General features: G+C 43.0%; 1 protein-coding gene and 1 long non-coding RNA gene across 2 annotated transcripts in view; both read right to left on the reverse strand.

Annotated features, from left to right (window-relative positions):
- Nucleotides 1-3,269: 3,269 nt before the first annotated feature.
- The window catches only part of LOC116801182, a 77,693-nt gene continuing 63,836 nt past the window's right edge, over nt 3,270-17,126 (reverse strand). Inside the window, exon 4 of the long non-coding RNA XR_004361814.1 lies at nt 3,270-3,358. This is a non-coding gene — a long non-coding RNA (uncharacterized LOC116801182). The remainder of the gene's footprint in view (nt 3,359-17,126) is intronic.
- On the reverse strand, nt 9,824-13,061 carry LOC6610846. The gene has a single exon (XM_002035376.2). It carries the CDS (start codon nt 13,027-13,029, stop codon nt 9,916-9,918), a length of 3,114 nt encoding a protein of 1,037 aa, XP_002035412.2. The 5' UTR covers nt 13,030-13,061; the 3' UTR covers nt 9,824-9,915.

The raw sequence follows: 17,126 nt of genomic DNA on the forward strand, positions 1-17,126 counted from the left end.
GAAACTGCTCTAAAAATGTATAAGTCAGACTTTAAGTTAATGATATACCCCGTTTTGAGCACTTCTGCTCGACTTGCCTGGTTTCCAGTGGGTTTTAATTTGGTGCCCGCTTTGTCATAAATAATGCAAGGCAAACGCTGCAACAGCCACCGCTCCACCCCCAATCGCCCGGCAATTCAATCCCCATCCCATTCCGCGACCCATTCCACAACCCCGTTTTCGCAGTGCCACCAATCCTGCTGCTGTTGCCATCCTTGTCGTTTGCTCGCGGGCATTACTCAATATGCAGTTAGCTGTGCTCAAACGTGCTGCAATTATGGGACTCCAACCTGAGCCTCCCCCTCCACAACTGCCGGCCCACTGTGCCACGCCCCCTTTGGAAACGGCTTTTTGCAGTGAGCAACGTCATTTGTACTTAATGACTTTTCAACGTCGTGTGCGTGCAACGTCATTTTCTTGAGGCTTTTTTGGTTGCTGCCGCTTGGCTCGTTTGTTGTTCACTCATTTGCTTATTGCTCGGAAGGACGTAAGGGGATTCCCCATAAATAAAACACGCACGCAGCCCACGGGTCGTATACGTGATGCGTGCCAAGCACCTGTTGCAGCCGCACTTTTGCAACTCGTTTAATTGCAAAACAAGTCTGCAGCGAATATTTGCCCAAAAATAAATTTTTGAACCATAAGCTTTACTACTCAGACCGCTGCGAAACATCAAAGTAAATCCTAAAAGGAAAATGGGCCAAGACATCAAATAAATCGCTGCTTATGCAGTGCAGCCTGCTCATCGGGAAATGTTTAATAAAACACATCTGCCTCTTGAGTGGCAAAATTATTATATATGAGCCACGATGGGATTTTTCGGGTTCGAAAATGATTTAAAATATTTCTTTTGACAGCTCACCCAAAGTTTTGACCCACACAGCTTTAATAGAGGCGTGCGCTCGAAGGCCCATTAATAACGATACAAAAAAGAACAGGGCAGGATAAAAATGAAATTCAATAAGCGTGATTTGGATAGCCAAACGAACTGAACTGAGCCAAACGGCAGAAGAACCGCATCGAATGGTGGGCAAGGAATCATCCGAGCAACTGGTCAAAGCATTCAACCAACCCTCTGTGATTTGGCGAGCGAAACTATGAGGTGGGAAAAATATTTAAGGCGTTGGCCCGGGGATGCCAATAAATCAAAGGGCCCGAAAAAAGGTTGCCCCCGAACAATGCGCGGCATCTGTAGAATTCTCCCTTGGACCAAAGCACACGCACACAAACAAACACACAAACGCCCACCAAAAAGGATACCCATCAATGAGTGTTTTGTGTGTGTTGTGTGTTGTGCGTTGTTTGTTGCTCGTTATTTGTTGTCCCATAGTGTTGTTGTTAGGCACACTTTGTCGGGTGGCCGGGGTCTAACTTTTGAGCAATTAAGTTCTCAACTTCTTGAATTCATCAGGAATTCGGAACTTTAAGTCGATATATGAAGGGCTCCTTGGAAGTTCGATAAATACTCCTTTGGCTAGCAACTTGCATTTCATCTATTGGAGAAACTAAAACAGCAGGCGTTATTTGAGTTATATTCCCATTAGTCCAGTATTTATTATACGCATTAAATTAGTGCACATTTGGCTTACTTCAAGAGATCTCGAGATCCTAAAAATAATATTAAAATGCTTAACAATCTACAAAGCAATCAAATAGTTGCTTAAAGTGAGAGAACTCAACTTTAGCAACTTGTATTTTTCTCTAAAACAAATAACTCCATTATTCATTTTCAGTAGCATTATGTAATATGAAGAGATTTTTGTTAGTCTGTGAAAAACATGTTCATAATTGGTTTTACACACTCTTACTTATGTTGCATTCCTCTGCCACGTGCATGGCAAAAGGAGTAAACAAAGTCTTCCACCCAGTTTAATAAAATTAATGGCCTTACTACTTTCGTCCAGAAAAGTGTCGGAATTTTGCACACCTCCACCGCTGACCGATGCAACAACAAAGTTCGGAGCTTTGGATGTGGATCTGGCAATAGAGATGAATCCTTGCAGGTCGGCCAGGTTGGGGAAAGGATCGCAGGACGAAGTCATAGGCGCGTGCTGAGAGCACAAAGCTGCTAAGCGGCTTAAAGTTGTAGAAAGTTTTTCTAAACGCATTCGCGTCACCAAAGGCGCCGCCAAAGTTATGAGTGCCTGTGGATGGAGCTACCCAGGCACACTAAGAAAACAATAATAACCTCGCTTGCCAACTCTGTATTTTCAAAATAAATTAGTATGATAGAATAATAGATAGTTGATATAATCAAAGGCTACCTCGAAAGTTATCTCAAATTTCAATGGTTCTTGCATACTTTTAAACCATAATCGAATGGAAGTAGATAACAAATGCTACCAGAAACTGGGTCTACTTCTTTTCTGCAAGTGCAGCCGCCGAAAGGCGGACAAAGGCTGCCATTGCCACGTAAGGAGTGGGCGCAGCTTATCCAGCCTCCACTGGAGGCGCCACAAAGAGTCGTAACGGGCTTCAACAAGTGCAGGGGCCCTTGTTTCTGTTTCCCTTGTGCTGAAAGTATACTCGATGTCTGCGTCGCCATGGCAAATGAAGTGAAGCGCGGCAAGTAAAAGGATTAAGGACGCTTAATATCATTGATGAGGATCGCCTCGTTTCGCCACGGCCCACATCCTTGTATTGCCACCATTTTTATGCCACTCAAAGGAAGCGCTGAGCCCAGATTTGTGTTGTGTCTGTAGTTTTGGCCTGGGAACAGCTGCAGCGGTTCCATAAAAACCGAAAGGCGAACTGGGCGGAGAACCCACCCCAAGGTCAGCAGCTACCCAATTAGGAATGCAGCCGAAGCGAAGATGAATAAGAAAAAAAAAACAACTTCACTTTCGGCAACTTTATGCAAATAGCCAGCAAGTTGCGATTCGTAGAATCCGGGAAACATACGGATACGGAACTGTAATGAATATTTACGAGTCCACAATTCGGCCAGTGCCAAGTGCAAAGCACGTGCGAAATCTCGTAAAATTTCCCACACACACTCCTCAAATTTACGCTCGAAATAATACGGCAAAATTTTCATTTAATTATGAACTGTTAAAGTCCTCGAAGTGCCGGGGATGGAAAAAGTCTGCCGCCAATAATGTGCCCACCCTGCCACCGCCCCAGTAATTAAAATTGAAAGCGAAAGGTGAGTGTGGAGTATCTGGCCAGTCGATGAACAATTGCAGCTCGGGGGTAATCAAAAATGTATCTTTCAGCTTGGGACTTACCCGAAAGCTTACGGCAAAAAGACAACAAACCGGCTGGGAAGTGCGGAGAGGGCGGAGAACGGAACAATCGCTGGGGACTCGTTAGAAAGGAGCTGCAATGAAAAGTGTGGAAAAGCATTTACTTAAATTAGATTGCCGGCTTCAAGAGGAGTGCAGTGTAGGGTTGGCCACTATGGTGCTTAAGCTGGTTACTTTCTGGGGTTAATTTCCAGGGCACGCAACGATTTGCGCCCTTGATCCTATGATTAAAATGTTGCCGAAGTTCTTATGAAGTCTGTTATATTTCCTTGTTATATATCGCATATATTAATATTCAATTCTTCTATGATATCGCCAGAAATAAATAAATTTAAGATATTTACAATTTTAGAAACATTTTGTTGGCCCAAAAGAATTCCTTTAAAATTGCTGTAATCATTTGTTGAGAGCAGTTTCCAAGAAAATATGTTTAAGTTTATGATTTTCCAACAAGCGCATTTGGACTTGCCCATAATTGGATAAAATAGTTGCTGCCGCGGAAAATCGTTGAATCATCATCGTCGTTTCGGCCAGCAGATGCACCAAACTGTTGGCCCACTCCAACTGGGCTTGAATGTGTGGAGTTCGTTGGAGCTTGTCTGTTGCGAAATGATTTCCCATTGCTTTAAGTTGAAATCCCCAGCAAAAGCTGCTCATATTTACAAAATGTCTAATGAAAATATTTTTCTGCTGCCCTACGCCATCCGAGTAAGCTTGTTTGAAAGGACTGTGCAAAAAAAAAATCAAATTAGTTGCATGAATGGTGTGCTGGACGGATTAAGGGGGCGTGGCACTAGCAGCAGGAGCAGCAGGAGCTGCAGGTCCTGCAGGCCCCGAGTCCATGTGGATATATACGGACTTTTGTGATTCATGTTTGTGTGCTAATTGCCACAGCATGGGGTTGGGCAAAGTCGAGAGCTTATCAGAAATTCTTATCGCATTACTTACTTATGCCGTTTACTTGGCTATTTGTCATAATTATCCAGCAACTAGGAAGATTCATTTGCCAAATGTTCTCCGTATATATCTATATATCTCCCTTCTAGCCTCCACTGGGAGCATTGAAAATTGATGTCCTTCAGTATGCATCAGGTTCCCTTTAGGACCAACCCAGCCCCAGCCACTCAACCAGTCACATGTGCGCTCCACCTCGAATCTCAACTTTTAACTCCGTCGCAAGCTTTTGAATGCTGCATGAGCCGAACAAAAATCAGATAGCGCATTTAAAATGGGGAAAATCAGGAGGGTTAGGGATCCCGAGGAGCACAAAGCGCACGGCTGAGTAGATGAGCATACAACAAGATACTAAAGACGGGTGCAGCAGCAGGAAAAACAGACCAGAGGGCGACACACACACATACAAGACTAGAGAAAAGGAAAATAAAACTCAAAAGAAAATTGCAGGCAGCGAAAAAAATCAGGTTTTTCCGAGGGTGGGGGACGCCGAGTTCGGGGAAAAACCATATCAAGTAACTGAGCCGCGCCAAGCGGCTGCATAGTGAAAATGCAACTGTGCGGAAAACTGTGCGAACATTTTCATTTTCAATGCAGCTCTTGGCACACAAAACACACAGCTAGACAACATTAACAGTAGTAGTAGTAACAACAACTAGCAAATAGACAACTTTAAGTACACGCATGGATACATACTCTCGGAAAAACTCGGCAAAGAAATCGCAGAAAATCGCTTAGAACGCAGGGCCCGAAAAAAGAAATGTTAGCAATAGCAGCCAAATACGAGAAGGAAATACACAAAAGCATATGGCCATGTGGGTAGGAAAAGGGGGACGGAAACGGGGCACTGGGCCACGGAAAATGGGGGTCAGGGGGCGATGTCGCCTCTGACTTTTCTTTCAATTTGCAACATTTTCTGTGGCACGTTCCAAAAATAACTTCCGCCAGCCTCGTCGTCGCTGCAACCTGCAATCTGATTTGGTTCCGCCTTCGCCAAATTGCAGGAAACATTTCTATTTAAAGTCTGCGCCCGATTCGAGTTCCCATTCCCCAAAAGGAGTGGTTTTGGATCCGCTAATGGCATCCACTAACCGCAAATGTGCCACCACACAGGGAAAAATATCTAAAACGTCTTGGAATTTATTTTTTTGTAGATCTTTAATCCTTGCTAGGAAATAGCTTGCTCCGATCAATACATTTAACATAATATTAAATTTATGGATCATTTTTGTTATGTTGATACATTTTCTCCAAAAAGTAGCAAAGTGTTTGCTTTTTTTCCTGTGCAGTCAGCCTAAATCATATCTCGGCGGACCCGGAATCTGATTTGTTGTATCTATTTGTTTATAATTTACGAAAAATGCAATTAGTGGGCTGTCGAAAACAGGCAACATTTGAAGCCTGACTGAAGGGAGCCCGTGTTTCAATTTCCCCCCCTGTTCCATAAACTTGCGGGACCACATTAATAAAATAAACTTTCTTCGACTGGGCTGCCAATCAGTTGTTTTCGAAAGCCCATATAAAACTTGTGAAACAATGGCCCGTTAAAGACGGTACAGTGAAGCCAGCCCAAAATCAACTCTTTCTGCTGGGTAGTATACAATGACAGAGCTTAGCTACCAAGTGCCATTTATATCTACCCATAAGCACACTTTGTAAACGGTTTTTCAACCACTGTACTTGGTAGGGGGCCATTAGCAAACTTTTCCGAAAAAAATGAGTTAGCAGAGGGCTGTGAAGTTTTGGCGAGGGGATCCTGAAAGTCTGCTTCTATGTTAAATGAATTGTTGTCTTAACTACGAGAGAAGACCCCCTTCGCAGACCATCCGACAGGTGGAGAGGTCTGTGTCTATGAAAATTGCGGGCGCGGTGCAGCATCCCAAAAAAGTTTCACGAAATTCAGTTAAAAATCGAAATAAAAAACTAAAAAAAAAATTTTTGAGATAAAAAATTAGGGACATTTTTAAGCTGACAGCACAATGCTCTTTTATAAATGGTTATAGATATAATTAATAATATTTTAGAAAGTTAAAATAATCTTAATCCATTATTAAAGTTATTATTAAATAATTAACATTTTTTTTTTTTGATTTCATTTCTGGCAGTCAAGCTCCAGTAATAAGCTAAAGTTTTATGATCGCCATTAAAATAAATAAATAAATTGTAAGTTGGAATAGTGTCATTCAACACCTGCAGATTTTACCTCTCAACTTCCTTCCTTGCAAACTCCGTCACATAATTACAGTGCCCCGCCGAGAAGAGTATGAAAAGTTTAAATAACTTTGGCAACTAAATTTAAGTTGCGATGTCGGTGGGCGGCTGGTAAACGGGGGTGTGGCATACTGCGAGGGTCGTGACAAAGTTGGGAGCAGATAAAAACTGCAGCAGACGCAAAACTAATTTGCGTGGTTATGTAAATTAGAGTCGGAGAGAGTTGCTGCGATAAACTTGTCGAGGGCGAGGAGCGCTAACCTAACAACAGCAGGAGTAGTCTGAAAAAATCGCAGCACAAATGCGTAAACAAGGTGGGGATAATGTGGGCGATGCTCCAGATGCAGATGCAGATGCAGCTCAAACTAAACTAAAGCCCAAACTCACCTTGAAGTTCAGCGTGGTCCGAACTCTCGGCAGAAGTTCAAACACAGCTGAGGCGGCCTCGTTTACCGACTTGTGGGCGTGGCAGTGCTCTCAAGACCCTCTCCATATATCCTGGCAGCTATATACGAATATAGTATGGAATACACCTAGATGTGGGCTTTGCAGCCGTAATCCCTTAACCACAAACAGATAACAGAATCGTTGGGCGAGGAGACAAAGGCTCCGCTCGCCTCAAACAACTAAATAATGTGCAGCAAGTTTAGTGCTTAGCACACAAGGGCACTGGAAAAAATAATTAGTTTCTGTTCTCTATTAGCAGACTATGCAAATCTAAGTCTAAATTAAAAGAAATGCCTTAAATCTTGACAAATTACTATACCTTTTACTATATCTTTTACTTCTTAAGTTCTTCTGCGATTTTTGCCTTTTTTAATGGTTGCTTAAAGCTAATAAATTACAAATTTGGCTCTCTGCACTTGAGATAATTTTTCGTCGAGCAGTTGGCAAAGCTTAGGCATAATTTGGGTCTCAAACTGGCTGGGTGAGGAGTGAAAACGCATCCGGCAGATACATCGTCGGTTGTCTTGGAAACCGCAGGTGGTGTATTCAGTAGTACTAGAGCTGCAGAGTAGTGGATACCGCTCTCCAAAGTCATATTAATAATTTTGTTGGGACTTGACCTACATGCATTGCCGACAGTCGGCTCACCAACTCCGCCCACTGCACTTTTGGCATTCCATGGACCACAAGAACTTGCAGAACTCGCATGCAAACCTGAAAAAGACGACAGCAAAATGCACATGCTTAAAAAATCGAAATGTTTTGCACCTGTTGTCGAGTCTTGATTCTATTCGAATTGCACTGGCCTGGCGAATTGTTGAAGTTCTGCTGGCCAATGTGTAAATGTTTGGCCTGAGATAGTTCTCTCAGAAAATTCCCATGTGGCCGGGCCACAAAGACTAATAATTCAGTAGATTTTCATGGGAAAATATCTGCAGTCTAAGGGATCATTTTCCTCGGGCCGCCACATCAATATTGACTGCGTTTCGCCCACACAATATTGTGGGATTCCCTATTCTGTAGGCACTAATTAGTCGCCTCCGGTTCCGTCTCATCCTTAACATAGATGAGATGTGATATTTTTAGTGGCGACTTGTTTACAGGGTTGCAGCCGTTGAACCCCGACCCTCATCTATTTTTAGCCGCCTGCAGTATACCATTCGATTTGTGTTAATGACATGCAAATCAACTTTGGTGGTCCTGCGACAAATACCCGCTCCAATAACGCCGGAAAATTCCCTCTTTGTTGATGTTTTTTTGTGACAGTTGATTGTTTTATTGAAAAGTGGCACGGGGCAGAGGGGATTTTCACTTTTGTACCTTTCTGTTTTTCTTGTTTCTGGGAGGGGTGCCAATAGCAAATAAGTAAATATTTACTATTTACTCTAGCAGGGCTGTGAGAAAATCATTAAATCAGAGCCGAACCGACTGGGACACCACGTTTCTATACCCAAAAGCAAACACAAACACAAAAAGCGAAATCAATATAGCGTGCGATCGGGCGGAAAAACTAACTCCAAGGGTAAATAATAAAAAATTTAATTAGAATTTCTGTTATTAAATAAAATGCCACCAAAGAGCGAAATGCCACCAAATTGAAAAATTTGAAATCGAGCCCAAACAGAAACAGAGACTCTGTGAAATTGGAAACGAAATGAAATAAAGCTCTGCTAGTTAGACCCGCACAAAAATCACGCAAACATTTCCGCTGCCAGAAATGGGAAATGCGAAATGGCCAAATAAAAACAAATGGTAAAAATGTAAAAGGTATTTAAAATGTTTTTCAAATGCGGTTGCAGTGGTTTCAATGTGTGGCCGCCAAAGTAAATGAAAATATTTCACTGAAATGAAAAATGTTTGTGTGCGACTTCCAGAGGAGATTAAAAAACGAAATATAAGTGCCCGATGTTCTGCATTATTCATAAAATATGCTAAATAGCACAAGTCAGTGACGGAAATCCCCTTCAAGTGCCGCTGCACTCGAACGACAAATTTATGGTGCGTTATTCGTCTGACCAAACGAGATAATGAGAAAAAATAAATGCCAGACCATAAAACGTCTAGTTCCGCACATAAACCTGTCCCTCTATGGCACAGATTTTACGACATCTCCGGAGTCTGCCGTCAGGTGGGACATAAACCAACGAGATCACCGCCCACGCAATAAAAAACATAAAAAACCGACAGGACTGGAGCTGAAGCTGGAAACTGTACACAAATTACCAATTTTTAATTTGAAAATGCGGCGCAAACTTTAATTAGCCATTCCCCTTGTCCAGTGCCAACTTTATGGCACTTGGCGCCGCTGCATATCAAGACTTCAGCATTTTAGTATTTATTGGCCAGCAAGGCGTCGCTGCAATTTATGGGCCAGAGTGTGAACGTGTGTCCACCGGCTGCACCGCACCACTGCACCACCATACAGACTCACCACCGCCCACCGCCCACCGCCCACCGCCCATCGACACTGTCCCACCGCCAAGGCCGCAAAATCCACAGAATAATTTCGGTTGCTGGCTGTGATTTGGCTTTGGATTTGGCATGGCCACATATAGCCTGCTCTAATTTTTCACTATTATTTTTTTCGCTTTTTTTTCTTTTTTGGGTGGCAAAGGATCCTATAGGATGCTATAGCATGTGTATGCAGTGCGTGTGGAGCTTGTGGCTTTCGCCACGCGCTAGAAATAAATTTTGCCCGGCACCTAAACGATTTAATTTGCGGTTTCTGTCACAGGCGACGCACACTCGATTTTCCATTGAAAATTGATAAAACTTATTTGCGGACGGGCTGCCAGTTTAAAAAATAGGCAGGACAGCAAACAAACGATTAAGCAAGCACTCCCAGATAAGTGCTGTCAAAACTTGAACTAAATCTACAGGCTTTTGCTTAATATTTCACTAATAAATAATAATAATTTACAGCACTTTATTAAAAAAATTAAAAAATTTATGAAAAATACAAGTACTTAGTTTTCATTCAATAAAAACAACTGAACAGACTTGCAGTGAACGATAAATATTAAATATGACCGAGCAAACAGCCAATCGCCTTGCATTTCTTCACTGTTTCCACCAGGTAGTTTAAACGCAACAATTTGTACTTTCGCCCAAATGTGCTAGTGGCCTTCTGGTTGCGATATTCGTCTATAAGAGCTCTGGCTGTTTCCCATCGAAGGCAAAACACTCTGCTCAGTGTAAGGATCTCGGGCAGGCTGCAAGCGAATTGCTCCTCCAGCAAATACTTTTGAATGTGCAACCCAAATAATTCCTGATTCCGTCTAAGTTGAGTCAAGGAAGTGAATTCATCCAATTCAGAGTTATATGAATCAAGATCCTGCATTTTCCGAAAGAGTTTACACGGATGCGATAGCTGCTCCTCGAGGGCGGAGATGAGGGAAGTCTGGATGGATCTCAGCGCTTTGAACAATCGCTCATACTTGCAGTATTGGAAGGGCGGCAAATGAGTTATCCGATAGTGCAAGAAGTTTAGATTTAAAAGAAGACGGAAGCAGGAATTCATCGTCTCTATTTGCTTCTGGCTGATAATACGGTTCAATAGGGAATCATTCCTGACCCTGAGGAAGATAAATTCAGGATGGGCTTCCGTCAAGCGAACCTGAAACATATGACCCAGGGTGTAATCTTGGAATACCACGATGTGCTTCAATTTGTCAGTGGCCTCTACCAGTTGATTCCTTCTGAGAAACTCGAAGAACAACTCAAACTCACTTTGAAAGTGGTCATAGCTCCAGAGTAGAAAAACTGATCTTAAGTGTCTTACTACTTTGTATCCTTGAAACTCCTGCAACAGGCCAGAGATATAGGAGTTAACCAATCTAGTCCTTCGATTCAGTAACCTTTGAAGCTCCTGGCTAATGATTTCAGTAATGGGAGTGTAGTCAGCACAGGTGAGGAAGTTCCTCAGCAACTCGTTGATCGAATGACCCGCTGGCTTTCTCGGATCTGGTCGAGTTTCCATGTGAAAGGAGTAAAACAAGCGACGTATTGCATCGTGATCAGAAGACTGCAGCTGCTGCAGGATGTCTGGAACATAGTGACTGGCCTCTATTGAGTGAATCTGATAAGGCGCTATTTCCCTTATGACCGCGACTATTAATGAATTGTGTAGAGGTATCCCTGGCTCTATGCCATGCAGAGTGTTGAAGTCACTTATTTTTCGGGAATCGTAGAGAATGGCAACTGCATCACTGGATTCAAGGACATGCCGCTGAATAATACGAAACAATTCACAGTTTTCATGTTCCGTTTGCATCAATAATTTTCTTAAGACGTACTCTGTTTGTTCATCGGTCACAATCTTTTCGAAAGGAAACTCTTTGTGACAGTCTGCAAAGTCTCCCGTAGACCACCAGCTATCCAGAAACTTACAATAGGCCCGCAAGGTGTGCAGAAGTAAGGATGCGCTCAAGGATCGCAGCAATTTGGGTTGAGTTTTCTGGGAACTCCTGGTAAAAAGGGTATCCAAAGTTCTAAAGCTTTTCATAGAATGTAGTTTTTGGTTTTTATTCTGGGAAAGCTCATACAGCAACTTGATCTTTTCTAAATGACCTCTTGATGTCTCTATAAAGTGCTGCAGGGTGGCAGTTTCAAGACCCCTTGTTAAACGCCTCTCGAAATGAACCAGGAACTCGATTACAGGTCGAAGAAGTTGTCGCACTGCTACACTGAAACAAGTAAGGGTCTTCAAGCGATCGTACCTTATTCCCTTCACCGCATACGTTTCAATCAATTCCCTTAGATGGCGCATTTGTTTCAGAGAGCTTATAATCTCGCCCAGGTGACGACCTTCTTTTAATTGTTTAAGCGCACAGGTGAGAGGCGCATCAGCCCTAAATTTCCAATTGTCATTCAATATTTTGAAGCTTCTACAATTTGCGGATGCAAAGAAAAGTATAATTAGTTCTCTTAAAAGCTGGTGCTCCTCACTTATCTTTCGTATCGAGGCTTGGCTTTCACAAAGCTGAAATATCAAAATGTCTGCATATCCTTGGCAGAAATTGCTGGCTAAAATTTGGGGCTGATTGTACACACTGATATCCACCTGCCACCAGTTCGTCTGAATCCGGTATAGCATGTCATTTCCGTTTTTAAAAAAGTCTACTAATGCGGGTTTCTTTGCGGAGGGCTTGTTCTGAATAACATTCAGTTCCAGCTCCATCTTGGCCCCTTTAATGTTAAAATTTTCTTTTACTGCCACTTTGCCTAGTTCCATAGAGTAGTTGTAGTCCGAGGTGTCCAGTGGCTTAGATGGTACCATTGGTATCTGTGGCTTAGATGGTTCCATTGGTATCTGTGGCTTAGATGGTTCCATTGGTATCTGTGGCTTAGATGGTTCCATTGGTATCTGTGGCTTAGATGGTTCCATTGGTATCTGTGGCTTAGATGGTTCCATTGGTATCCGTGGCTTAGATGGTTCCATTGGTATCTGTGGCTTAGATGGTTCCATTGGTATCTCTGGTCGTAAAGTTTCCGAGGAACTATGTTTCGCGGAAGTTAGATCTCTTATTTCATCACAGAGGCGCTGGATCTGATCTGGAGTAAGTTTTTTTCTGGGACTCTTTGGCTTTTGCCTTTTCTTGTGGGTAACCCGAACTGATTCAGAATAAGCTATAGATTTAGTATTATTTGTAACTTTGGGATCGACCTGCGAACTTTCGGTGGTCATTTTTAGAGCCTCCAGGATGTTCCTTCGCTTCTGCTCCATCTCCGGTAAGTTGCGACGGATTGAAACAAAGGCCTTGTAGTTCACAGAGAGCACGAAGTCTAGAAGTCGCCAGTGGATGTTTCGCTGCTTGTGGTTCATACAGATTGGATGATTCAGTACCACATTGGCCAGCTGATTAAATGTATCCCCGAACTCAGATAGATTTTCGATGCAAAAGCGCATCAGAAAGTGGTTCAAAGTATCCCACACCTCATCCGGATCGCAGTCCACAACATTAGGATCCGCTATGTGGCACCTGGCATAAGTTAGGCATTTATGGAAGATGGCTGGGTCCACCAAAACTTGGCCATTGCCATTTTTTTTGTCATCGATGGGAGTCCCTAGCAGCACACATACCAAATGCGGCAAATTGCGGTCTATGACTTTTTGTCTCTCGTCCTCTTGCATTATTATTGAAAACAATGTTGTGAAAAAATATATTTTTGTTTTATGTACAAGCGACAGCTGAGAAATGTCAGTGACACAGAAAAAAAAAAACAATTGCATACACAGCTAAGTGTAAAAAGGAACAATATCGGAGTTGTAGTCTTAAGAACACCTTAAACTATAAAATATTTTCTTGCCTTATTAAAATCCTTGGGATTGCTGTTTTCTGCACTGCTTCGGTATTGATTTCCACATAACGATATTACAAATTTGCAATGGATTTATTTGAGTGCAATAGTGTCCTGCTTCAAAGGAGTTAGGAAAAATAGGGTTGCAAGCGGCTTACGTTGTTTTCCAATGGCCAAGAGCAGACCGGCTTACAAAATGCTTAAAGAGAATTCGAACATGTAAATTCCCGTGGCATTCACCAAGGAACTAGAACAGCAACTGGAGGACCTTAGTGACCCAGTTTAACTACGACTTTGCATCCCAACTCCCCACACACTACATGCGAATTTTGCTTTATTCTATTGTCCGACAAGATAAATACCAAAATATTGAATATTTACCAATGGGATGTGAAGAAATGCACAAGGACATGGAGCAGCTATTCGGAAAGTGTTTGGAAAGGAGGGAGGGGCAGATTTTGTCATACGATTCCGAGCAATAACTCAAGTGCAATGAAGCATTCCTGCCGCATCGGAAAAATAAACCCCATGAGTTTAATACTTGTTTTTAAATTCTCATAAATTGGTATATTTTTAGGCTTACGCAAATGAACACAGCTCACTTATTTGTCACTGACCTCAACTATTTAGCATAAACTTTAATTCACTGTCAATAAAAAGTTTTTTCAATTTCCAATTTCCTTGGCCAAAAACATAGCAAGAGGAATAACCCGAGATCAATGAAATCCGCAAATAATTTTTTTACTTAGCATTTAGAAAGGGGAAAAAGTTTGTCAAATATTTGGAAAATATTAATTTGCTGCCAATGCAAACTTTTGGCGAATTATTTTTTTCTTCGGCAAGGCGATAGACAACAAATTTGCAGAGAACACTTCGCAGAAGGAAAGTTTTCGCCTAAGGATGGCTAGATGAAATCTGCACCAGAAAACAATAGCCGAAATCTAGAAAAACATTGGAAACGCTGCTTTGAAGGCAAACTTTCCGTCCAGAAAACTTTCCATCGCACTTGGCGAAAAGTAAGCGAAAAACTTAATAAAGATCCTCGTCCTGCAGGACGACTCTCAAGCGGCAGGACGATGGTGACAGCTTTTGGTCAATGGAGAATGGAAAACGGGAATGCACCACGACCGCAGCCTGTCGAAATTAAACCAAACTGAATTTCCACTTACACTTTGGCCAGACGCCTCGCCAAGGACTCCTGTCCCGAAGGACTCGCTCCATCCGGCTCCTGTCGAAATTGTCACTTTCGCAATTCCCCCAATAGCTGACTGGAGCAGAGCACAATGGTGTTAGTGGGTGGCCTGGTTCGTTGGTGGCGTCAAGAAGCGCGTAAGTGACATTTATGCGCCTGCCAACTTGCATCCTGGAAACTCCCCAGCTGCGAGGCTGCGCTAAACTTTCGCCCAAGGCCAAACGAGGATGCCATTGCCGCAGCCTCTGCATTCGACCCAAGTTTGTTTTAATAAATACCTCCTTTCACCATTGTCTCCGCCACCTGCTAGTTGGTTGGTTGGATGGTCGGATGGGGTTTTCCGGGGCATCTGAAGTTCTCAACAATTTACCCGCTCATCGACAGTTGCCCAGAAGTTGGCGCACAATGTAGCCAGTCGCCAGGAAACAATCAGCTCTGCCAGAAGCCTCAATCACAGACGCGGAATGCAAACGAGAGCTGCTCAAAATTACTCATTTTTATGAACTTTTTCTCAGCCAGCCCGGCCACGATTGTTGCAATTAACGAAAGTTTGCTTCTCGAAATAAGCCGAGAAAATGGAATAATGCTGCAAGGACATACCAAACTGGGAACTGTGCAGATTGAAAAAGGATATAAAGAGAAAACGACTGCAGTTTGCGACGACTGCAACTCACTGATGAATTGCAGCCATTTTCATTGACTCTTCTACCTGGAAAGTTCATTAAATTTGTGACTTCTGAACCCAGCCCGTATTAGAGATATATGGGAATATAATAAAAACTACAAGGGCTGGGATATTCTCCCTTCGAAATTACATTTTACAGCCCGATGAACTTCAAGATAAAGTTCAACATTTTATGGGAGCCACATCGCTCCCCCAAATCCGTAAATCTCGGTGCAACTCACCTCTGTCGCTGATGGGCCTCATTTAGCGGAGATTTCTTATCAAGCCACCGGATGTGGAGTGAACTACCTCAGCCCGAACACGTTTTCTATTTATAAACTGTTTTTGGGAGCCAGCTCACTACAGCTCACAGATCATCGCAATCGACATCTGGCCGCCAGGAGCGTCCCGATGCCAAAGGGCAGAAGCACCTCCCTGAAAAAAAAACCCCACTCCCACGTAATTTAGAGCTGTGGGCTAAGTTAATTAGTTGTGATTTTTCAAAGAACATTCAAAATCGAAACGGGCAGCCGAGAACACAAACAATATTGTCAGCCTGCGGCGAAATTTGGAATGGGGAGGGGAACTGCAGTCAGGCGTGGCACATGTTAAGTGTATAAAATTTTGATGAATGTTTTGTTTACAGGGGCAGCACACCATGCAGCTCACACAATATCTCCCCCCGCGCAAGGGGTTGATTACTACATGTGGCAGAAGAAGGGAGTGGAGGAGGAGCCACTGCATCTGACGGCATCTGGGATGCGACACACACACATGTGCCTCGGGGGCCGCGGTTGCAGATTGGAAATGGAAATTGAATGTGAATTATATTGAATTTCCAGACACAAGACAGTCAGAGGCAGGCGATGACCTCACGCCTCTCTGAACTTTACACACAAGGAAATTCGTGGATAATTAACTACACTTGAAGAAACTTTAACTATTTCGCTGAGTTGTCTTCTGTCAGCTGAATATTCAAAATTAAATCTAAAAATAGTATTTAACAAGGAATCAAAGAAGTACAAGTAATTTACGCGTGAAATATTCCCTTCAGAGATTAACTCAGTCATAATACGCTGCGTGTATAAAATGTATATGCCTACATGACATGCATTTTTTCTCAGTGCTGCCTGCGGAACCCAGAACAGATGCCATAAATTACGCACCATAAACAGACTGCAACTAATTAACAAGAAAATGCATCATCTGCAGCTCAACATGCCCCAAAATCGTTTCTTATTCCAATTTTCTTGGAGCCCTAACGATTTCGGATTTTCACACAGCCCAGGTGAAAGTGTATCTGTCGAGGACAAGTTCGGGTAAATTGGCTCAAATTGGAATGGCATGTTAAGTCCCCCGGGTAGCATTTATTTTCCTAATCAAATTTGCCTTTCTTCGGCAGAGCCGAAAATAATAATTTAAATATTTTTGCCTGCGGACGGGGCGGCGGCGTCAGGAAATGGCATTTGGGCAACTGGCTGGCTAACAAGCTAGCCAACAGCGATGGCAAACAAGGAAAAACTGGAGTAAAACCCCCACAACAATGGCAAAAACTTAACTCTGCCGCGAGCCACGCACACAAACACAACGCACACACACACAACGCACACACACAACGCAAACACACACATACACCGGAACAACGAAGCGATACAAAAGAAGCCGAAATCCCGGGAAGAAATTAGTTTCTCCTCGTCCTGCCCTCTAGCCACAGGGTCCTTGCAGTTCTGTTGCTCCTGTTTGTTTCCCTAGCTGCTGTCGCTACTGCTGTTGATGTCCTTGTTGTGGGCAGCACACAAAATTGGCAAATACAAGCGGACTTAGGCCACAGGAGCTTTTTCTGGCGAAAACAAAATGCGGAAAATTTCTCAACAGCCGAGGGGCGAAAAGGGAAAAGCGGCGACGAACACACAAAAAAATGTTGGCAATGCAAAAACTTGTATCGTCGCAAAGGGCGAAAAATGCAGGCCGCAGACAAACGCAAAGAAAAGCCCACAAAGTGGGTGCCAACAGGATCGGAATATCCAACACAGATAATTTGGATTTTTGTGGCCCGACAGCTATTTAATCGGGT

Source organism: Drosophila sechellia, chromosome 3L, assembly GCF_004382195.2.
Source record: "Drosophila sechellia strain sech25 chromosome 3L, ASM438219v1, whole genome shotgun sequence".
NCBI classification, from domain to species: Eukaryota; Metazoa; Arthropoda; class Insecta; order Diptera; family Drosophilidae; genus Drosophila; species Drosophila sechellia.

Excerpts from the sequence above, each read along its gene's own strand:
- LOC6610846 (XM_002035376.2), bottom strand. The coding sequence starts at position 13,029 with ATGCAAGAGGACGAGAGACAAAAAGTCATAGACCGCAATTTGCCGCAT.